This window comes from Oreochromis aureus, linkage group 14 (genome assembly GCF_013358895.1).
Source record: "Oreochromis aureus strain Israel breed Guangdong linkage group 14, ZZ_aureus, whole genome shotgun sequence".
Lineage (NCBI taxonomy): Eukaryota > Metazoa > Chordata > Actinopteri > Cichliformes > Cichlidae > Oreochromis > Oreochromis aureus.
The window spans coordinates 41,564,236-41,587,622 of record NC_052955.1 but is presented as its reverse complement, the minus strand read 5'-3'; the positions used below and the strand labels follow the sequence as shown (position 1 = coordinate 41,587,622).

The 23,387-nt window shown below is 43.9% G+C and overlaps 2 protein-coding genes across 4 annotated transcripts; one reads left to right on the top strand and one right to left on the bottom strand.

Moving 5' to 3' along the window:
• LOC116329945 (porphobilinogen deaminase) lies at positions 1 to 8,590 on the bottom strand. Of its 3 annotated transcripts, XM_039622474.1 has the most exons (15): positions 7,758 to 8,251; positions 6,789 to 7,111; positions 6,581 to 6,634; positions 6,263 to 6,335; positions 5,094 to 5,143; positions 4,841 to 4,896; positions 4,417 to 4,494; positions 3,969 to 4,046; positions 3,817 to 3,892; positions 3,067 to 3,180; positions 2,954 to 2,992; positions 2,748 to 2,867; positions 2,588 to 2,641; positions 1,917 to 2,003; positions 1 to 1,826 (listed from the first exon to the last, which is right to left on the bottom strand). In XM_039622474.1, exons 2-15 carry the CDS (start codon positions 6,816 to 6,818, stop codon positions 1,653 to 1,655), a joined length of 1,083 nt encoding a protein of 360 aa, XP_039478408.1. In that variant the 5' UTR covers positions 6,819 to 7,111; positions 7,758 to 8,251; the 3' UTR covers positions 1 to 1,652. The 3 variants fall into 3 exon arrangements, with proteins under 3 accessions (XP_039478408.1, XP_031607950.1, XP_031607949.1); XM_031752090.2 differs by lacking the exons at positions 6,789 to 7,111; positions 7,758 to 8,251 and adding an exon at positions 8,394 to 8,590; XM_031752089.2 differs by lacking the exon at positions 7,758 to 8,251 and having other exon boundaries at positions 6,789 to 7,616.
• Positions 8,591 to 10,625: 2,035 nt separating this feature from the next.
• arcn1b (archain 1b) lies at positions 10,626 to 21,797 on the top strand. Its single transcript, XM_031752084.2, has 10 exons — positions 10,626 to 10,901; positions 12,852 to 13,115; positions 15,560 to 15,739; positions 16,126 to 16,331; positions 16,425 to 16,586; positions 17,288 to 17,453; positions 18,830 to 18,977; positions 19,598 to 19,706; positions 19,807 to 20,011; positions 20,794 to 21,797. The coding sequence occupies exons 1-10, from the start codon at positions 10,899 to 10,901 to the stop codon at positions 20,881 to 20,883; spliced, it is 1,533 nt and encodes a 510-aa protein (XP_031607944.1). The 5' UTR covers positions 10,626 to 10,898; the 3' UTR covers positions 20,884 to 21,797.
• Positions 21,798 to 23,387: the final 1,590 nt, after the last annotated feature.

Genomic DNA, 23,387 nt, shown 5'->3' with positions numbered 1-23,387 from the left:
TACTTTTTCACAGCACTGTAACTTTATTGCTTCTTGATGACGACCTTTTGTTTTGAACAGTCGGCGCTGTGGAAACATTACTGAGTACAACAGTATTCTATGTTATTCATACAGAAATTAAAGCTGAAAACAAATATGGCTAATATGACCTCTCATTGTCTCAGGAGGTTTAAATTAGATATAATATGCAAGAAAAACCTATAAAAAGAACATTGAATCACATGAACACTGGATACATGATGCAGAGTGAAGACTGCTGCATGTAAGGCAGGTGTGCAGTTTGTAGGCAAAATGAGATCACACTTAGTAAATCACTGTAAAATCATTAACACGTTGGAAAAACAAATTGTGATATATGTGGGGTACAGCAAGTTGCAATGTAAACCTTCTATGTGCCGCTAACCTGACGTCTGCGAGCTGATGAGTCCTCTTCAGTACTTAAACCTTCAAACCAATTCATCAATGTGATTTCAGATATTTATAAAGTAGTCGTGACACACAGATTCCATAAATATAACAGAGATGCTCTAATAATCAATCTACTGTCAATATTACATAATGATCTAAATCCAGAAATATAACGTAACAGGTGAGTCAGGACGAAGGTCGTCACCACAGCATGACAGTCTTCATCATTACAAAAACTGGGAACTTTTCTAATCACGTGTTTTCTTGTTTGATGATGCAGTGCGTGTCCAGCTTTGGGGAGTCACTCTCTTCAAGCATCGCTCACAAAAGCTCACAGTTCATCCCCATCATCGGCTTCCGGCAGGGATGCACTGATCTGTCTGATACGGGAAGCTTCCTCTCTGCTCTGTGTCGTTTTTAATTCTCCTCAAACTTACAGCTCTGCATCACACCATCACTGAACGTCGACTGATGTGAGAAAGCATAAAAGTCAGTCTCTGACATACATCAGTAAGCACAGGATGGATATCAGTGCATCCCTGTGACCAGCAAAGCACTACACAGGACAACAGGGCAGGACAGTGAAAACGTGCAGGGACTGGAGCTGCAGTCATATTAAAACCCACACACACTCCACATGTGCATTACTCCCAGTGTTAAAGGTGGCACTCCCTGAAGCCCAGTGTGTGGAGGAAATATACCCTCTGCTAATGAGGTAGGAACCACGCTCTTAGAATAAAGCAAACCTCCTCAGCTGGATGGCAACAAATGGGTGTGCCAAAGTGAACATAAGCGTGAACTGAAATTTTGCAGACAGTCCACCTTAAAGATGCTGTGTATGGTGCTGTGTATCTGCTTGTGAGGATCGACAGCAGATGTGGATGAAACGGTCGGAGCTTTGGGAACAAATGATTAGACAAAGGCAGAATTTTAGCAGCAGTACTGACAGACTGATATCAGCCAGCACTGGTGCTGTTAAGTGTTGACAACAACGTCTGAAGGCCACTGCGTGTTTCTTACTGAACGTGGCTCAGGTTCCACGAGGTTCTCTGCATGAGAACGCACAGGAACCGAGAAAGCGGGGACTCTCAGTGAGCGGATAATAGCAGCCAGTTTAGCAGCTTTCTACAACCCTGACCACAAGTCCTGACCTCATGCAGCAAACAGTCAGCAGATCAACATTAGATGGAGCTCAGGTTGCGACTGCCTGCATGCTCTGGGGCCCCGCCCTCAGCCAGGAAGACCTATCTGGCGTCATTGAGCTGCCGGGCCACCGTCAGGATCTCCTTGGCTCCTTTGCTGAGCAGTAAGTCGGCCAGTTCGATGCCGAGCTTCTCGGCCTCGTCCTGGACGGCACCTGGGATCTTGTTGGCCGTGACTCCTACTCTCTGGACCTGCTCATCCACCTTTTCCGAGCTCTGTGGCACAAACGCACGTTATTATGAAAACAGGTTCCTATATGCAACGAAGGTAACGTGGCAGAAACACACGCTGCACGCAGCTCTTACCTGGGCCCCTGCAGCGATGCTGACCTGCATGGTTTCCTTCAGGCTGTTGGAGCCATCCAGACTGTATACCGCCCCCGTCAGGTACAGCTGGGAAACATACGGGAATACTCTGGGTTACTCACACATTCAAACAATAAGCTTTTAAAATCAGATCAGAGCGGGCCACTGCTGCAGAGTCAGATAGGACTTGGTTTTGTCTCAATATGCACGTGACTGTTAATTATTTAAGGATATTCATCAGTCACAGTTAAACTTCTGATTATCATATCCCTGCATTTATAGTTCTGTCATTTTGCAGAAGCCTGCTGAGGCCCAGCATGCAACGCCCATCTGTGACCTGAAGCACGCCACTGCATCAATAGAACCTAAAACACTGTGAAGCCACAGCAGATACAACAGAGCAGATTTCTTTGTTAGTAGATGAATTAAACTGAGCTGGAACCATAGCAGCACAAACTATTACGCTGTTGGATATCATCATGAGTTCATTATTGATACTGTGACTATTCGTCACTTGGTGCCAATAGTCTGTTTGTTGAGACTCAGCAGAGCAGAGTGGCAGGAAATACTCCCACAGATGCTACGAGCGGCAGATACAGGGCTGGATCTGTGACTAACAACACTATCAGCGCTGTGCCACAGTCACTAACAGCAGCACAGGACACTCTTACCTGGGAGTCCTTTACTTGGGTGTGCACAGCCACTGGGACACTACAGCCACCCTCCTGCAAAAATAATACACAAATAAATTATAGAATCATCACAGATTCACACAAAATGAACATGAGTGTGTGTGTGTGTGTGTGTGTGTGTGTGTGTGTGTGTGTGTACCAGGCGTCTGAGGAAGGCTCTTTCAGCTATGCAGCGCAGCACAGTGTCACGGTCATGGAGGATGGACACCATTTCTAGGATGTCTGCGTCTCTGGCCCGAACCTCCACTGCCAGCGCCCCCTTAAAAACACACACACACCTTATTGGGAGCCATGAACAAGCACCCACTCTGTGGATTCCTGACTTTTCCACTCGGCCCTTCCTACCTGTCCCACAGCATACATACAGTCTTCAGGCTCCAGGATCTACCGGGGGGGAAAGAATCACACTGTAAGACTAGAAGTGCCACCCACAGGCTTCATATAACCACACAGCGTACCTGGCTGATGCGGCTTTCCCAGCCCATCCTCCTGAGGCCGGCAGCAGCCAGGATAATGGCAGCAAAGTCATTCTTCTCATCCAGCTTCTTCAGCCGTGTATTCAGGTTCCCACGCTGAACACTGCAGCTCAGGAAAAGCCCACCAAACCCAGAAACTGCCCACTCAAAACCCACTGGATAACAGCCATCATCATCATCATCATCACAAGCACAGTGTGATCACAGTTTGGGACTGTTAGCAGTTGGATATATTTCCTAAACATCAGCTGATGTTAGCCTGTAGCTGTGTACTTGTTTAGCCTGACTCTGTTCACACACTAGTTAAAACCATTAAAGGGGACTGGCTGAGCCCGTTTCCAGCTCCACGTTCTGGGCCTCCACTAGAGCAGCTTTATTCTGTCTGCTCAACGTCCTGAACCCCACCAAGAGGCAGGCTCGAGTGCTTGTGACCTGCACTCCTGCTTCTGTAATAAAACAGAGCAGTCTGCGCTTTTACCATGTAGCAGTATTGGGAGCACGTTTATCCTCATAATGTGAAACATTCAATACGGTAACACTACAAAGCAACCACACGGGAGAAAATGATCATTTACCCAGAGGATTATGGCTGCTTATGGTGTAGTAACATCCAGGTAATTACTGTATTCTAATTAGCCATTATGGTGTTGAGACAGCAGAGAGTTGTGTGTATTGGGAGCTGGTTTCCTCTGTGCAAAGCAGGAACAGCGCGAACGCTCTCAGGAAGGATACGATGTCTTTGAAGTCCAGGTGGGGGAATCTCTTCTTCAGCTGAGCAGCTCGGCGCAGCGAGCTGGTGCCAATCACACTGCACAAACGAAGTCAAGTGGTTAGACGTGAGGAAAGTGTAAGCAGATAAATGAATGAGGTCTCTCTGACCGCACCTGTTCTCTGGCAGCGTGTCCAGAGACTTCCCTGCATTGCTCGGATGTAGGACCACTGCATCGTGGGGGTTTTCTCTCCTGTAAAATGCACAGATGACAACCACAAATACTGCGACTTACTGTCAGTCCAAACTGTCCCGACAAAGGACGAGCTGGTGCTCCACACACTGTGGCACCTTTGGTATACATAATCCTTGAAATAACTCATTTTTCATCGATTTTAAACTGGCACAATGTAACTGTACACACTATACCCTTCACCCTGTGAATCAAAAGCATGAAGTGGACCCTTTGAGTCATAAAAAGTTATCTAAGAGCAGAACGATTTCGATTACCCGTGTGGAGACCACGAGGTGCCGGGTGTACTGAAATCATTCTGAAAAGAGTAAATGCTTCAAAAGTAACTGTAAGAGGCAGAAGTCCTTCTGTGAGTGTGTGAGCGACTTACTTCAGCACAGCTCCGATGGTGAATCCTGGAGGCAGAGTGGTGGGAAGGTCTTTGAGGGAGTGAACAACCAGATCGACCCTGAAGCACACACAGGAAATGCACTTGCATGTATGAGCTCCACAATGCAGCCATTTATGCAGCAACCAGAGCCCACCTGCTACGTCTGAGGCTCTAATCAAAGTCCGCATGCATTTCACATGCTCCTGTGGACTAACACCACACAGCTTTTCTGTATTTACTGTTGCAAAACTCTTGCAAAACTAGCAGGTTGCTATACTGGTATTACGCTCCTTCTTTTTTTAACCATTAAAATGTGCACATTTTACAGGCTGCTGAGTAACTACAGTAAAGATTTCGAGCTGAGCGCTTCTGAAGAAGAGAAAATAAGAAGGAACTGTGAAGCAGTGTCAGCGGTCACACTTACTCATTCCTCTCCAGTGCATTCTCCAGCTCTTTGGTGAACAAGCTCTTCTCACCAATCTGCAGGAGACAGATTTCCGTTAACTGCTTCACATTTATCGAGAACCTCTTTTTTCTTCCCGGAATGAGCACAAGTCAGAATTCCATGCAGCGTTTGGTCTGCACTGTTGCTCATGAAGCAGTGACCTTATGTGAGCGCTGACATGACTGTGTAGGTGGCAGCAGTCATGTCTGTTACACTCCCTGAAAGGCCTTACCTTTGACAAAGCAGTATCGAGGATTTTGTCTCCTGTTGTTGACATGGCAACTGGAACACAAAAGATTAGATCATAAGAAGAGCTGACAGTAACTCATGCCGCACTTTTCCCACCCTATAAGACAGGGCAGTGAACACACCGTCTAATGTTACGGACTGGGGACTGGTAACAAATGTAAAGACCAAAATGTTACCGTTAATCCTGTTTTTCAGCTGTTAGTAATTTAGGAACAAGTTTCAAATCCTCGAATGACAGAACTTTTTTCTGAGCGTCAAAAACCTGAAAAATACTGGCTCTCCTTACTGAGAGGGATCCCTGTGAGCACAAAGCAGCAGGCATCTATGCAATGTTTGGGCATCATGTAAAACCATTTTTTTCCTGCTGAACAGCTTTAATGTTGACTTCTTGCAGTGGGTGGGTGGACGAAAACAGAAAAAGTAGAGTTGCTGAATTTGGTACGTGGTGGTATCGATTAAATGTGCAGATTAGACATGAACCGACCGTGCTGACTCAAATCAGCGTATAAACACTGCTGCATCCGTTTTGTGTTGGTTCAGTCTCCAGAAAAAGCAAAAAACCCAGGAGGAAGTACTGAACATGAAAGTGGGCTGACGGTCAGCAAACACTGAAATACTTTTTTACATTTCAGTTATTGCTTTCTGAAAAGTTACAATTCCTCTTTATTTTAATCAGAATTAAAAAAGAGGAATAAAACTGGCATTTTAAACATGGTGATATTCTGGGCCAATCACAATCACTATCAGTGCACGCCGCCTTTTAATAGGACGATATATTCAAAATCACTGTTTGTTCTATGTAATATGACGGATTTATTTTTTAAAATAATTCCTGGTTTTTAGTTTCCATCTCGTTTCCACACTGTGGCTAAGAGGCGCAGCAGCAGTCTAACCAGACTGTTGCTCACATTCAGGTTCAGTGAAGTTTTTCTGGAAACACACGAGGTCACCAGCTGCTTTGAACAAACACACAAACTTCAGTGTGTTCAGTGCAGTGAGGATGGAGTGACAGCGTGGACAGATTCTGACTCAATTTTAAGACCTAAGCTGTAAGAACATGTGAATAATCCACTCACTCTGCACTCTGATCAGGAATAGAAACATGGAGACAGAGCTACAAACGCTGTACAGACAGAGGGGCTGCCTTCTTACCGATTTCTAAGTGGATGTCAGGGTACAGCTCTTTCAACTTTTCGGCCACGCTGTCCGTCTGGATGCGAGCCAGCTGCAACAGAAGATCAACTCATTGCATTCTGTGTCCTTTCACACTTATTAAATCAGTAGAGCAGACCGGAGGACAGACAGTTATCATAAAAACACACTCGTCAGTTTTATCTCTGTGGAGCTCCAGACGGTTTTCAAATCAGATAATTCACAACCGACAGTCGGGGATCTGTAAGTTCAGCTTTACATTAGAGTCAAACCTGCCTGAATTTAAAGCTCCTGATTGGATAATAATGTAATACTCACCTGGCTCTTGCGGGTTCCCACTCGAATGACTCGGCTAACTTTGCCGTTTCCATCCTGCCGGAACATAAAACCAAATCAGCCACAAGATTCTACAAACACTCACTCTCTCCCACTTCCAAGATGTATTCCTGATATGTTCAATCAGCACAACACAGTTACACTTTCTGACTTAAAATACGAATGAATGATCCCTCTCTGCTGGCCTCACCCTGATGTACTTGTAAGGTCCTTCCTCCATGGTCCACACTGAGCTTCTGCACTGTAGAGGCTATTGTGTGCACTGTGTGTCTGGGACTGACTGCTGCGTCCTGGTAAGGAGCTTTGCTGAGGTCATATAGCCTCTTGATACTAAACAGTGTCCTTTCTTATTGGACCCAGCTGACTCCTCCCCCACTAAGGACCTCCACCCCACGTATCTCTGGTTCCCACAGATAAGTGTGTCTTTTCAATGAGTCCGTTACAAAAGGCAGTTTAGGAGGGTCTTGGTTACAAGGTGTGGTCACAGGGAAGAGTGTGAGTGGAAACGTTACCCTTCAAACACAGGCCACAACCACAGTTACAGAAATATCCAGAAAACACTGCTGGCTGTTTTTAATCAGAGGCTGTAATAAATGCACAGATGCAAACACTGGTCAGAGTAAAAACTGAGCTTAAACACGTCACTGGAAGTCTTTATTTCGTTGTGATCCTGGTCAGACTTGGCCTACAGTTTAATAGCAGTGGCTGGGTAAAACAAAGTAATACTTGAGTGTGAGTATTCTGTATTTGCTAATATGCTGTTTAAAACTAAAAATACTGTTTAATAAAAATAAATGATAATCTTCAGTAGCACCAGCACACCAGATTTTTGATTTGACTGGTTTTCTTTTGACTGGATGACTTATTATACAGGTTTTTAATTATTAATTAAAATAGCTGATAATTCACTAATTTTTGTACACGCTACATGCAGATTACATCATTAAAACTATTATTCTTACTATTAAATCTGAATTATTTGTGACATTTTCTTTCTTTTTACTCATTTATTTTTCACCTGACCCGTGCATGTCTCAGACATAACCCTGGGCATTACGAAGGGTAAAACAAAGACTGGGTTTTCAGCCGTCTGTCCGAAAACTGCATTCAAAAATCGATTAATCTGACATGTATTTACTCAGCGCCTTTATAAACATACCTGTTATAGTGTAGCCGAGGTTAGCAGGTGGCAAACATCCATTCGGCACCAGTGACAAAGAATAGCTAACTGTCATTTTAATAAAATGCTGAACTTTTCAATGCGTTCACCTCCAAGTTTAACACATTTATCAACGTAACTCTGAGGCGAGAGCAAAATCCGTGCTGCGCATTTCATGAGGGGAGAATATAAAAGCTAAACAGCTAGCTTAGGTGAACTCAGTGTCTGTGAGTTACTTCACTCTGAGAGGGGAAAACAGTGGCGGTGGGGGTTTTCGGTGTCATTAGCTAACACACTGAACTGTAGCGTTAGCAAATGAACAAGCACCCAGCCTGTAAGGTTAGCGTTCAGTGTTTAAGTGTCAGCGGTCAGTCAGCACTCTGTTTGGCGGCCTGCTTTTATCCAATGCTGACCTTAACGTTCCCAAATCAAACTAAAGCATCTAGCTTTTTACAGCTACTATCTGTCACGTTTGACACCGCCCCCTGTCCAATAGAGAGCACAATCCGCAGACAAGCACAAATGTCAGCCAATCAACGAGCCCTACGTGATGACGAAATGTACACACAATGCGTGAGCGCTGAATGAGCAGCATGTCCACCGGGAAGATCTGACTGAACAGTGAAGAAAACCTACCTGAGAACTAGCTTCTTCCGACATGTCGGTGATTCGGTTTACTCTGCTGGTGTTGCACGAATCAGCAGCGTGTTTTCTGGACACAGAGACTATTAGAAACAGCTAAACGCCTGGATGAACTTCGAGCACTCGTCTCAAACAGCTCCGCGTATGAATGAGCGTGGTGGCTATGATGTCATCAGACCGGCTAGAGGTCATTTCCTGGTCCCGCCTGTCCTTTCTGCTTCTGCGGGCGTGGGTGTTCACATCCACGACTTCAAGTGTGAATATGCTGGAAGTTTAAAAGAAACAAAATTATTATTGTTTAAGAAGGGAAAGCGCAATAATTGACTTCCGGCTGCTAAATATCGGCCAGTAGTATTAGAATGATTACTTTAAAAGTTGTCGTCTTGTGTCATGTTTTTGTGATCTGACGACGTGGCCATAAGAAACAAAACCTGTCTGTCAACTTTGGACTTGTATGCCAACTACCACACACCTGTAGGCTTATCCAGTGAGTCCGTGAAAACATAATGTCGGAGGTAGGACTGGGAGTAAATAAATTACACTCATATTCTTACATTGTTACTGTATAATTTAATGGAACAGTGAGATATCTGTTGATTAAAAAAATCAACGCAGTCCGATAAATACAGGATCGCGCGTGTTCCTCTTCCCTTTGTTTAAATGGTGACACCTAGTGACCAAAATAAGTTACTGCAACACTGTGATGTGTGTAGTTTTTCGTGCTAGGGGTCTAAAATGAGAACAATTTTTTCCTCTCCCCCTGGGTGAAAGACGTATCGATGTGTTCACACTCCAGTGACGCAATCAGACAACAGTATCCTGCCCAAGGATACTCAGGTATGCAGACAGGAGAAAGGAGCAGCCAAGGATCAAACTACCAACCTTCTGACTAGTAGACTACCGCCTGAGCCACAGGCAGTAGAGCAGGTCATGACAAACATATAAACAGTATTCCCATATGAATGTTGGATTTATGTCCCTAAGAACTTTCTGAATATCTAAAAGTGTTGCTGCCACCAGCATCTTGCTTACACGTGCATTTAAACTAAATAAAAAATGCTGTCTGCTCAAACTGTCTGCTTAAAATGTTGCACCTCGTCTATAAGCTATCAAACCCATTATTTTCCATAAACTAAAATATTTCATACTGCACTCCTCCACCGATGCAAATAAGAAGTCTGTATACTTTTAACTAAATGATCAAAATATTAACATACTAATTAATGTCAAATATAAGTGAATATTATTATGTTAATATTAGCCAAATAAAACATGCTAGTGCAAGGCAATTTTCTTCTTCTATATCTTTAACAATTTAATAATTATCTCCAGTAACTAATCTTCTGTCTGGCCATTAATCCCACAGCCCAAAGTTTAATTGGATAACTCTTTATTGTCCATGCACAGTCACACCTACTACGATAGTACAACAAAACAGGAAGTTGGAAATTGATTGTATGTGTGAACGTTGTCTGTCTGTGTGTGTGTTAGCCCTGTGACAGACATATCCAGGGTGCAGGGTACCCTAACCCATCATAGCTGGAATAAGTTCCAGCCAGTCGTGGAACTGGATAAGCAGAAGAATGGATTGTTGGAGTAAATGTTTACTTTTCTTTCTTTAATGATAATAATAGAAAAAAAAACAGAATTCAACATGTTTGGAACTTAAACTTAAAAGAAAAAAATAAATTCCATAATATATCTGCAACATGTTAGTACATTTCTCACATGCTTGACAGCTTACTTATCGGTAGTTCGGTGCCCACCCCACCTCCACCCCCCGTCATGTGATAAATGCCCAATGAGAATATTTATGTTTACAATTAAGTTTTAAAATGTAACATAAAGAAATTAAGGACAACAAAGAGAAAAGCCTAATTGTATCATATGTTGCATTAGACTGTGATGTGTTTACATCACGGATACACAGATGGGATGAATTTGGTGTTTTTGACGATGATGGTGGAGAGCACTGCCTGCACTATGAGGACTGTAGCATATAATTCTTTTTTTATACGACCCCCCGTGTGCTCTGTGGGTGAAGGCGTTTTCATCCCGGAGACCAGTCCCCTCAGACGTGAAATGCTATCACTCAGAACTACTCTGACAATCTCTCTGGATAATATTTATGTGTTTCCCAGGTTATTGATACGCTGATAAACGTTAAAAGTAATCGCGTGAAGGTAATTTGTGGTCAGTACCGCACAGAAGTCTAAAGAAGAAAGAAACGCCGGTGGAAGTAATCTGAGTAACTTCTTTATGCAACAAGGCCAACATTTTGGGGCCCACGTCATTGGTTTCCACGGTGGGCTGATCCAGCGCGGCTCTTCCGGTGGAGACGTGGCTCTGTGCTGCTGCCATATTGACGCTAACTAGCTAACAATCACACAACTAGAAGTCAGCTGTATATTCGCACCTTGCCATTCCAGAGGGACGAGGAATCACCAAAGCAAGAAACGCGAGAGACTGACGACCGTCGTGCCGTAGAGAGAGACCACAATGGTGAGTGACAGTCGAAAGTGACCATTATTTCCCTGCCTTTTATCGGGCCTAGCAACTATCATAACATTGGCTAGTAGCTAAAGCTAGGTATGAGAAAACTAGCTTCTTCCCTTTCATGAACGAAAGAAGACAAATAATAAACGGTTATTTTTTTATCGGAGCCACAGTGTTAGCGACATGTTCAGGTGCTAAAATCGAGTAAATGAGTCGTCAAAGTCGAATTTCACCGGAGTGAAGCGCTTTAGCTGTGCAGTCCGTGCTGACGTGAACTAGCTTTGGAGGCTAGCGCTAGTTGTCTCCTGTCAGTAGCCGGATCCGTGCAACCACTGCCTGCTGTCAGACTGTAATAAGCCAGGTTAAACCGAGCCCGGCTCTGCGACAAACCCCAACTATAGGTACAACTGTGTTATTATAGTTAGCTAGTGTCGACGACTTCGATAACCAAAGTTGCTGCTCGTCTTTATCGAGTTCACATCGGTGCGATCGGGTCTTCCATTTCTATTGTCAACGTGGAATCAGTGCAGTTCCTTCATTCATTTAGCACAGCCACATAAAGCGTCCGTTTATGTCAACCATTGTTATACTCATTATATTAAACGACCCCCGATTCTTTTATAAGATCATTTTCCATTGTGCTAACATCTGCACTAGCTGTCGTTGGCCTTACCAAGGACCAGCTCAAAGTATCTGTGAGCTTTAGCATAGTTTTGCTTCATTCCAAGCAAAACGTGTATTCTAACCAAAACCTAACTTTCTGGTTCCCACATTCAACATACATGGCGTATCTTCTCTCATACTGTCTTCTTGCACCAAGTCTGAAACTGGTAGGAGGCTTTGAAGGGTGTGAGTACATTTGGAGTGAATTGCTCGCTTTATAGGTAAAAGATGAAGATTGTTGAGATTTGTTCAAGGCTTTTAACTGTCCCAGCCCCTTAAAGTGAAACCTGAAGAAGCTGGACTTGTAAGATTCGCTCACCTAAGAGAAAGGCAAACAGCAGTTAGTTCATGTGCTTTTAGTAACGTCCTCAAACAACTACAGCCGTGTGTAATCAGGAGAGCACCAATATATCAAATGACAAGTACTCTTGTCTGGTTTTTCTGACTTCACTGTATCGGCTAAGTATCAGAATCAGCTGATATTGACCTAACTGAGTGTAGGCCACATCAGGTTAGCATTGGATAATGGCTGACTTAGACTTCTACAGTGGATCTTTGAAGAGCCAACGATGTAACCTATGTAAGTGGCCACTGTTATCAGCATTTGTGTGCTGGTGCATTATGTGTTAATTACATTGTGCTCGTTTCTTGGGTTTTATATGTGGTGTCAGCTATGACGAAAACAAATAAGACTTTTTGCTCCTGAGTCTCCACTCCTCAATGTGGTTTTCCACTTCTTTGTACATTTCCTCGTGTTCACTCTGATAGTTTCATCAATCTTCCTCCTGTAATTTGGTGAAATGTGTGTTCTTATTTACTATGATTATTATTCCTTATATGTAGATGATGATTGATATTCTCTAAATCAAAGACTACAGCAAAAAGTAGCACAAATTCACAGGAAGGATCAGTGGTATTGAACAATCACAGTTGTTTCTGGTCGTGTCAACGTAACGTGTTGTTGCATTTTTAGGCAGGAGCACGTCAGGTTAAGATGTAGGGTTTCCAAGTAGTTTGCAGTCACAGTGTACCTATGTTGTAGATTTCCTGCCGATGAATGAATCCTCAGCAAGTGTGATGAAGATCTGTTTTTTGGTTGATTTGTTTTTTTCTTGTTTCTTTGGAATAGAAAAGAAAATTTTACATTTAAAAAAAAAAAAATTGAATTTTGGCATTCGCTGACCTTCCTTTTGTTGTTATGAGCATAGATGTTGGTCCGATTAGTGCATCTTTAGTTGTAATAGTTCAGGTCTGTGGAAAACTAAAGCAGTCAAATTCCTCTTTACCCCTCAGGTGCTGTTGGCAGCGGCGGTGTGCACCAAGGCCGGCAAGGCCATCGTATCGCGGCAGTTTGTGGAAATGACCCGGACACGAATTGAGGGTCTCCTAGCTGCATTTCCTAAACTGATGAACACGGGCAAGCAGCACACCTTTGTGGAAACAGACAGCGTTCGCTATGTGTACCAGCCACTGGAGAAGCTCTACATGGTCCTTATCACCACCAAGAACAGCAACATCCTGGAGGACCTGGAGACACTCAGACTCTTTTCCCGTGTGGTAAGCACACACAGGCAGGTTTGGATAGAAGTCAGTTTGCAAAGAGCATTTATGTATGTGTTGTCTGACATCCCGATGAGGTGACCGGTCTGGTAACAAAGAAGAATAAATGTAGAGACGTGTTACTGTAAAAACCTGTACGTTCTGAACATTACAGTATGTGTAAATGATGGATGTAGCTTCTGTGAAACCAGCTGTGATGAACAAGGGGTGATCTCACTGTAAAAAGATCATTAGCTAGCAGCATGTAAATCACAAACATTAGCTGATGAGCATACCCTTGGTAGTCCTGCTCACACCCAAAATAACTCATATTTACAAAATGGGCTCAATAGTTTATTCATTATGGCCTGAAATTAGTCACCAAGCCCATAAACTCACCAGCTAAGTGTTTACCTGGAGACGCCCCCTGGTGGCCGCTGAAAAGAAAGTAGGTAGTTTGCTTTACCATATCTGAAATAGATTACAGACTTCTTATAAGCTCTTTTCTCTTTGTTGCTTTCCCACAGTTTGTTGTAGTTGGGCATGAAAGACACGTTTGTCTTGAATTAATGAAGAAAGAAAAAGATCTAATGACTGAAATGATGTTAAAGTGCGAGAAGCTGAAATGTGAGGTGGAGCGATGCTTTTGTTACCAGCCTTTAGGGAACACGGCCTTAACGGTGACCTGCGTGTGACGTTGTGCTGGCCTTTGAGGACCAGGAGGCTGTAACGTGAGAACAAATACTAGCAGCAGCAGCAGCTACACTGAACTTCATGCTGGAGGAAGTGATGAAGTCACTTCAGTCAGCAGTGTAATGGCTGTTAGGGCAATATGACCAAACATTTGTATTACAGTAGATGTTAATGGTGCGTTCACACCGAACACGATAGACGCGACCAAAAAGCGCCACACGCCCCTAGCTGGTCGCGTGCACATTCGCACCTTGAAGCGCGTCCAAAGCAAACTGGTCGCGCTTTAAAATATGCAATTTCCACGCGCGTGAAGCGGAAATGTGGGAGGAAGTAGTGCCAGACTGTATGTTTGCAAGACGGCAGCTGTCAATCTAGCGTTTGAAGAGAGAGTGTCTCTCTTCTCTATGCGCTGTGGAGAGCAGAGCAGCGGTGTAAAGGACGCTTTACACATTAGTCATTACAAAAATTTAGTTGAAATAATATTAAGATGCTCAAACAGAAAAACATTAAACATAAATATATAAAATATAACTATTTACAGAGAGACAGGAATAAAAAGGACCCAGCTTAAAGTGGAAGCGTCTCAGGGAGAAGGAGGAGAAAAACAAGAACATTGTCTCTGCCCTGGAGAGCTGCTGCCTCATCAGAAAACTACTGATTGCTAGAATGAATGGCTTTGGCTGGACCTGCCCCTTTGAACTAGGTCAGAGCATCACGTCACCAGGCTCCTGATTGGTTGTTGCGGCGCGACTTGACGCTGGAATTCAGATTTTTCCAACTTGAGCGGTAGACGCGATAAGCGCGAATGCACAAAATGCACCACACAAACTGCAGCACATATTTTACTTCGCGCTTCAAATGCGTCAGTTGCGCTACTTGGTTGCGCGAATCAGGCAGAAAAGCGTTTTCGCGACGCAAATCTGCTTCTGAAGTTTTGCGCGATCCCCAGTCGCGCTTCATCGCGCTCCTCCATTGACTCTACGTGTAAACCTGAAGCTCTGGTCGCGTCTATCGCGTTCGGTGTGAATGCACCGTAAGAGTCAGGCTTTAACAGCCAAAAATATAAACATATACAGTTTTAAAAACACTCCATGTACAAACCAGGGAAAAAATAATAATAAAAAATATTATATCGAAGTCCTCACTGCAAAACTGCCCTCAGCAAGCAGCTGCTCTAATCAGTGTTACTGCATAATGAGACTCAAAGCGTAACTCTGAAGCTCTAAACACTAAATAACAGCAGAGGACAAAACACTGAAGATGTCTTTGTAGCCTAGCAACAACACGTGTTAGGAAAAAGCGCTCTGAGTGCGAGTCCATGTTTCCTTCCAGTGCAGGAAGCACTGCCTGTGGACACACAGCCTTACGCAATATTTTCTTATTTATCACTGTGTTTAAAAGGCCACTGTGGGCCTTGTTTACCTGCAGTTATTGTTCAGCACAAAGGCCCCTGTCTCCAGGAAGGAGAAACAGCTGTTAGCTGTCTTTGTAACACCTGGGTCCCTATTGCTGTCTGTTTGTTAGGCCAGCCAGTATCTGTGTGGTAAACATGGTACAAATGCTTCATGTTTCACTAATGGGTGTTTCCCCTGTTGAAGAGCGTTAGAGTTGTGGATTATTTATTGTTGGCATATATCATTTTTGCATGCTTTGCTGCGAACTGTGAGGACACGGTAAAAAGCAAGAACTAGGCTACAGAGATGCTTATTGTGTCCTTATTGTATCCTTATCTATTAGTTTAAATGAATCGCTCCTCCCTTCTGTTCCAGATCCCAGAGTACTGTCGTGTGCTGGAAGAGAGTGAAATATCGGAGCACTGTTTTGACCTGATCTTCGCCTTCGATGAGATCGTTGCACTGGGCTACAGAGAGAATGTCAACTTGGCTCAGATCCGCACCTTCACAGAGATGGACTCCCACGAGGAGAAGGTGTTCCGCGCCGTCAGGGAGGTGAGATCTGGCTCTGCCTGCTTCGTTGGATTCCTGTTGAATTATTCAGGCAAATTAGAAAGAACCACATGGAAAGTTATATAACACAATTATTATTTGTCTTTTTAAAGAAACAAAATGCAACAATTGGAGTTTAACAATGATTTTCAAAGCTTAATAGAATGAGGGAGATGAAGGAGATTATGAGACGTACACACTGTACAGGTTAAGCAAAGTGTGATGAAACCACATGGTTGACAACACAGCTGCACTGTCAGTATTTAAAATCTAACACAGATTCTTATATTTTCCCTCCTTCAGAGTAACTGTCAGCTGTCGTGCTGTGACTGTATTAGCGCTGAGCGTGCTGTTCTGAACCCTGCTCACTTTATTTTGTAAACCTACAGACTCAGGAGCGCGAAGCCAAGGCAGAGATGAGGAGGAAGGCCAAGGAGCTGCAGCAGGCCAGGAGGGACGCTGAGCGCTCCGGGAAGAAGGTGCCAGCTTTTGGCGGGTTTGGCAGCGCTGGCATGACCAGTGTGTCCTCAGGGACCATCATCACAGACACCATCGTCGAGCCAGAGAAGCCCAAGATCACAGCGGCTCCAGTCAGGTACAACTCAAGTTTGTATTGGAAGATTTTGTTGTGGTTGCACAAACAGTGGACTGATTAGGCTGATGGCACATCGTGTTTGTTTCTGTCCAGACCAAGTGGACCTAGTAAGGCTCTGAAACTGGGGGCTAAAGGAAAAGAGGTGGACAACTTTGTTGACAAGCTCAAGTCTGAGGGTGAAACCATCATGCCCACCACAGGAAAGAGGGGCTCCGATGTTTCTAAAGTTCTGCCACCACCAGTCAACATGGAGAGGTATGCACTCATCATTCAGTACTGTGTATTCATCTGGGACTGGCTGTTTTCATCAGGCTGTTGCAGTAACAACATCTGAACTCTGACCACGACACATTTATTTACTTATTCTTTTCATTTGTGGCAATCCAATACTTTTACCTTAAATATATGTTTCCCTGTGAAGTCAAATAACAGAAGGATGAAGGATGATGTCATTACAGAGCTTGGCATCAGTGCGCCCTAACCTAGTTGTAAAACTGGTTGCGTGTACATTAATTAATCCCCTGCTTTAATGCACCACCCAGTTAGTGACACAAAACAAACACACCCACAGTGTGACAGGTGCATGCTGGGTACAGGTGCATGCTGGGTACGGGCTCATAAATGTCTCTCAGTGGATCCTAAAGCAACTTAATTCTAACATTGTAACAATGTAACATTTTCATAAATGAGGCTTTTTAATTTGTAACAAAGTGTCCAACAGTGCAGCGCGCCTCACAAACAGGCTGCTTACAGACAGGCGAAGAAAACAGATGGTTACAAATCTCCTGTTTCTGTTTCTCAGCCTGTGTGTGTGTGTGTGTGTGCGTGCGTGCGTGCGTGCATGTGTGTCTCACTGGTGTAACTTCAACTTCATGCTAAGATTCAGTCACAGTGTCATCTTAGTGCTGCTTTTTTAAAGTGTGTGTGTGTGTGTGTGTGGGTGATTTGACCTGCAGTGTGCACCTGCGTGTGGAGGAGAAGATCACATTGACCTGCGGCCGTGATGGCGGCCTACAGAACATGGAGTTGCTGGGTATGGTGACGCTCCGAGTCACAGACGACAAATATGGACGCATCCGCCTGATTATCAATAACAATGATGGCAAAGGATTGCAACTGCAGGTTGGTTTATCACACGCGCACACACACGTGCAGCAGACAGTGCTACACTGTGTATGTTATGTTCAACACATAACTCAGTAAGTTTTATTTACATTACTAGGGCTGTGCGATATGACCAAAATCTCATATCCCGATATTAAGACATCTATCGTCCGATAACGATATAAATCACAAAAATTTAACATTTTCTGTAAATTCTGTGAATGTCGGGCAGCTCGACTTGTGTGAAGTGTTTTCAGCTGGGCGTCGTGTACCTGGAGTCGTGCTGCGGGGAAAAGCCTGTTCTAACGTTTGAGTCTAAGGTTTATTTTTTAGCACCTGACGGCTCTTTTTTGCTTCTCATCCGTAAATACTCTGCATACTCTTTCACATGTTTCAGTTTATTTTGAAAGGTCTCAACAGGATCTTGAGCTTTATTGTGAAAGGTTTATGTGGAAAATAAACAAGCCGACACGCGATGGTGTTACCGTCGTTGTTGCTAACGACAACGCATAAAAACAGGCGTTTGTCCGTCTGTAGTGTGGTTATATTAAATATAAGAGAAAGAGAGAACTTGAAGAAATTAATATAGCCACTACAGTGACCATCAAAACGATGAAAAAATATTGCCGTAAACGTATATTTTGCGACACCACGAAACAAACAATAGAGTAAAATGAAACGATAGACGTTTTTATATCGTCATCTGATATATATCGTTATATCGAACAGCCCTATACATTACATTTGTTTTTTAACCATAATCATAATTTTGAAGTGCGTTTGGATTTCAGCTGTGTACCTGAACATTGAAGCTACAGTTATATGATGAATATATGCTCAAAGTGCAGAGTGTCTGCTTTCAGTTTACACGCTCAGCTGTTGAATAATCACACACATGGTCCCCTATTTACAGGGGCTCAAACGTAATCCAACAAACAAAGATAATTATTATGTTTTAAGAAATATTTCTGTGAAAGCACAAAAACGATGTTAAGTGCTGTCAAGAGCATGCCAGAGCAGCAGGTGGCGATATAACCCCAACCACATTCAGAAAACAAAGACGTGAGCGGTATAATGTTAAACATGAGATGAAGACAGGGACCAACACGAAGTGTTTTTCCTGGTCGACACGTAAACACAGAAATTCCTTTCAGGTTTGGATGACTGCATGTTTTTGGTTTACAGCAGCTTGCAAATGTCCCTCTTCAAATCAATTCCAAACATTTAACCTACTTACTTTGTTGAGAAATAATGAAATGGTAATAAAGAAAGCGCATAAGTCTCTGAGTGAGTCTGTTCTGTTTTCACTGTTTAAAGTGACCCAGGCTGTTTTGCTGTGATGTTTGACAATAAGCGATCTTTATTGAAACGCATCTCGCCCTGTGTTTCCTTAGACACATCCTAATGTGGACAAAAAGTTGTTCACAGCAGAGTCTGTGATTGGCCTGAAGAACCCAGAGAAGTCCTTCCCTCTTAACAATGATGTGGGTGTGCTGAAGTGGAGACTACAAACCACAGACGAGTCCCTCATACCTCTAACCAGTACGTCCTGATGTCTGCAGCTCCTGTCCTCTTTAAAAAAGCACACTGACAGTGGTAGTAATGTTTGTTTCCCACAGCACAGGATGGCATCTGTGAACCGTGTTTAGCCTTACATGTGTGCCCAGTCTGAGCTATTCAGGTTGATGTATGACAAATACAAGCGTCACATATCCTCAGTGAAGAAGTTAAACTAGCACGATGTGATTTCTGCCTAAATGTGAATATTCAGTTAGCTGAGTAGCTGTGTAATGATTTCATTAGATAATGGGAGCCTTGATGATAGATGACTGTGTGGCAAATGATGAAGATTGGCAGTGGTACTTATTATCATTATTGGCTTGGCTGTAATACTGCAGTAAATACTGCACTGTAACCCGACCAACTCTTCCTCCTCACTCTTCCTCCTCACTGTAACCCGACCGACTCTTCCTCCTCACTGTAACCTGGCCGAATCTTCCTCCTCACTGTAACCCGACCGACTCTTCCTCCTCACTGTAACCCGGCCGACTCTTCCTCCTCACTCTTCCTCCTCACTGTAACCCGACCGACTCTTCCTCCTCACTGTAACCCGGCCGACTCTTCCTCCTCACCGTAACCCGACCGACTCTTCCTCCTCACAGTAAACTGCTGGCCGTCAGAGAGTGGGACTGGCTGTGATGTCAACATTGAATATGAGCTGCAGGAGGAGAACCTTGAGCTCAATGACGTGGTCATCAGCATCCCTGTACCGTACGTACTTATTCACAAAATGTGTATAAGAAGAAAACTGCGTTACTCTGTTACATCCCTGTCAGTCCTGTGTATGACCGACATTCCCGGTGCTCCTCAGGTCTGGAGTGGGAGCTCCGGTGATTGGTGATCTGGATGGAGAGTACAAACACGACAGCAGGCGAAACATCCTCGAGTGGTGCCTACCTGTCATTGATGCCAACAACAAGACGGGCAGCCTGGAATTCAGCATCGCCGGGCAGCCCAATGACTTCTTTCCTATCAGCGTGTCCTTTGTGTCTAAGCGCAACTACTGCGACATCCAGGTGGGTTACTTATGATGGAGTGTGACGTCAGTGTGTGGGACAGAAGCTCTGTTTAACTGAGGAGCACATTTTCCACAGAAGATCTTCGGTTCTCTAAAGTGAATCGGCCTTTAGTTTAATACGTGACAAATGTCAGTAACTTCGCAACTCAGTTTTATTCATATAGAAACAAAGAACAAGTCACCTCAGGGTGCTTTTTAAAGTAAAGAGCCTACAATAATATGGAGAATACCCCAACAATCACTGTGCTGTGAGCAAACACTTGGTGACAGTGAGAAGGAAAAACTCCCTTCAATCAGGAAGAAACCTCCAGCAGACCCAGGCTCAGGGAGCAGTGGCCATCTGCCGCGACTGGTTGGGGGTGAGGGGAGGAAGATGGGACAAAAGATGCTGTGGAAGAGAGCCAGAGATTATTAATAACAAACCAATTAAACACAGAGAGGGTGGGAAACACAGTACAGCCACTACAGCTCATAACTGAGAACATCTGCAGCTTCACTGGAGTGAAACTAAACTTCCTGCATGAAAGAAACTAGCATAATATAAACTAGATAAAAAGGCAGGCTAACGTTAGCTGTTGGCTAACATTAGCCAACATTAGTTTGTTTGTGACTAAAAAAACAAAACAATCCAAGTTTTCAGTGGATCAAAAAGCTGAATGGATGTTTATGACGAGCCCACAGACTGGAGTGAGGATCAAATCCAGGCAACAGTGCTGTGTGTTCGTCCCTGTGATCGACGAGTAGCTCCTGCTAACAGACTCTGTTTCTCTCTGTCCACAGGTTACCAAGGTGACTCACGTAGACGGCGACAGCTCCATTAGATTCTCTTCAGAAACCTCCTTTGTCGTCGACAAATATGAAATCCTGTAAACCCGTTCAAAGAAAAAAAAAATTGAAAAAACAAAATCACCAACAAAAAAAAAAAAAGTCTAAATCTATGCTTCACAGAAAGATTGAAGATTTCTCGCCTGCCCACCCTGCATACTATATGAGACTGTGAACATCGACAGGACTCAGTCAGCCCTGGGGCGAGGCCTCTTCCTGTGGTGGAGCGTAGCAGCGGTGGTGTATTTATATGTTTGTATGAGAGAGGATCATCTATATATAGAGTTAATTGAACAGGCAAACACACACACACACACACACACACAGAGCAAACTTGTGTCCGCCAAGCAGAACTGTAAACGGGACAAAGTAGAGGATGACTGCAGGGGTGCAGGAGAGCCTAGCGGTCAGGTAAACCCTGGCAGGTAGACGGGGCCTCTACACTGAGCGCTGGTAGTTTAACTGCCCACCCTGGTGTTCATGCATCCTCCACAGCGCTCGCTCGCCGGGATTCTCGCTCTTTCTTTTCACGTTTCCTAAACTGCAGAATAGTAGCTGTCTCAGTCATTATAAGCCTGACTTTGTTTAATCACTAAACTGTTGTGATCTGATCTCTTGGTATTGTTCTTCATTCGTTTTCTTTTGTTTCTCTCTCGTGCTTTGAATTTTGTTTATCCCCAGATTTCTGTACATGAGGTTAAAAAGGAAAACATGGCTGTGTACTCAGTATGTCGCCTGTACTGTGTGAGGTTTATCATCAGCAAAGTTCTCCTTTTATGTTTAATGTGGATACATTTTTACAGTTTGCAGTATGTTTTTCATTGTTTGCCACTAATCTGGAGATTGACAGTAAAGAGCAGGATTTTGTGAGGGCCTCTCAGCTGCGCTGTTACCAAATAGTAAACACATTTGACTGTTGCATCTGGAGAAAATGTTTTTTTTGTTTTTTTTTATGGTAACACCATTACAGCCACTCCTTATTTTGTCAAGAACCGATTGTGTGTTAACCTCTGGTCCATTTAAGTCCAGATATCAGATATCAGATATCCAGAAACAGGACTTTGAAGAAAAGCCCAGAAACAACATCCCAGCCCCTAATCGACCATCCCACAGGAGCGCTCACATCTCAGATGGGAGTGGGTGCAAGTTGGCGCACACACACAGATCAGAGGCTGCCAGCCTGATGTTCCACTCACTCTGCTCACATCCCAGCTCAGCTCTTCTGTTCTCCCAGTCATCCTTTACTTTATTATTCACAGTAATGCGTTTGTCTTTCATGGTCTTTTTTTTTTCTTTCCTTTTTTTCCCCAAATTTGTACTCACCAAATTGTCGCAGTGGCTTCGTAGATGTGAGGTGGAAGTTGACGACACGGAGCGTTTTTAACTACATTGCTGAAGGGGAATCTTGACATTCCAGTGTACAATTAGAAAAAAAAAAAAGAATCTTTAATGGAATAAAATGTATTATTGAAAATGTAAGTCTGACTTGGGTTTTTTGTTTCAGTGGGCCTGTCATAATTACATCATTGTGTAATTGATGTGTTTTTGCGTTACATGAAGAAATTGTATTTTGTGTCCTGTTTGTGTTGTAGTGCTCACTGCGTTGGTTACTGTGTGAAATAGAAATAAGACAGGACATCCAGATGGTGCAGCTGCACTGCAGGATGAGCCAGCAGGGCTGTTATTATCAGATTAACCACACCCACTCAGTCTCTAAAGTTTGCCTTTAAGCCCCCAGCCCGTCTGATCACACAGGACTTCACTCATCAGGGTCATGGGTGGCTGTAGCTCAGGTGGCAGAGCAGGTCAGCCACTAACCAGAAGGTCGGTGGTTCGATCCCAGGCTGCTCCAGGTTGCATCTGCTCCAGGTTGCATGTCAAATATCCTTGGGCAAGATACTAACCCCATGTTTGCCTACTGGTGGTGGTCAGAGGGCCCGGTGGCGCCAGTGTCCGGCAGCCTCGCCTCTGTCAGTGCGCCCCAGGGCAGCTGTGGCTACAATGTAGCTTGCCATCACCAGTGTGTGAATGGGTGAATGACTGAATGTAGTGTGAAGCGCTTTGGGGTCCTTAGGGACTAAGTAAAGCGCTATACAAATACAGGCCATTTACCATGAGTGGGGGTCAGGTCAGTGGAGGTGGCGCTTCAGGCTTTTTTTATTGAGTGGTTATTACTGTTCCTATCAGCTGGAGGCAGTCTGGCATCAACAACACATTTTCACCCAGAGCGCTGCTGCTCGCTGGATCCTTTCTCTTGTAGAGCTGGCTGTGTGGGAACATCCCAGTAGATGTTCTTTCCTATCAGCGTGTCCTTTGTGTCTAAGTAGTAGGGTGTGAACTTCAGCAGGTGGCCTTATGTGTGATTCTCTAAATGTATCAGGTTCTATGTAACCGGCTGCTTCTATACTTTCTTTAATAAACAGTTGAATATTCCTAATGTGCTGCTGAGTGCACTGATCTGCAGCCATAAAGGCAAAATGGTTTTTAGGGTTTGTGCTGTTACAAATAGAGTTTCAACATCCTTTATTTGTCACATGTATAGTTATACG

Bases quoted from the DNA above. Each gene is read 5' to 3' on its own strand.
- LOC116329945 (XM_039622474.1), bottom strand. From the start codon at position 6,818: ATGGAGGAAGGACCTTACAAGTACATCAGG. The intron at 5,144-6,262 runs GTAAGAAGGCAG...TTTGTGTTCCAG, and splicing joins TGACATCCACTTAGAAATCG to TTGCCATGTCAACAACAGGA. The intron at 1,827-1,916 runs GTAAGAGCTGCG...TTTGTGCCACAG, and splicing joins GCATCGCTGCAGGGGCCCAG to AGCTCGGAAAAGGTGGATGA.
- arcn1b (XM_031752084.2), top strand. The intron at 16,332-16,424 runs GTACAACTCAAG...GTTTCTGTCCAG, and splicing joins ATCACAGCGGCTCCAGTCAG to ACCAAGTGGACCTAGTAAGG. The intron at 18,978-19,597 runs GTACGTCCTGAT...TCCTCCTCACAG, and splicing joins GTCCCTCATACCTCTAACCA to TAAACTGCTGGCCGTCAGAG.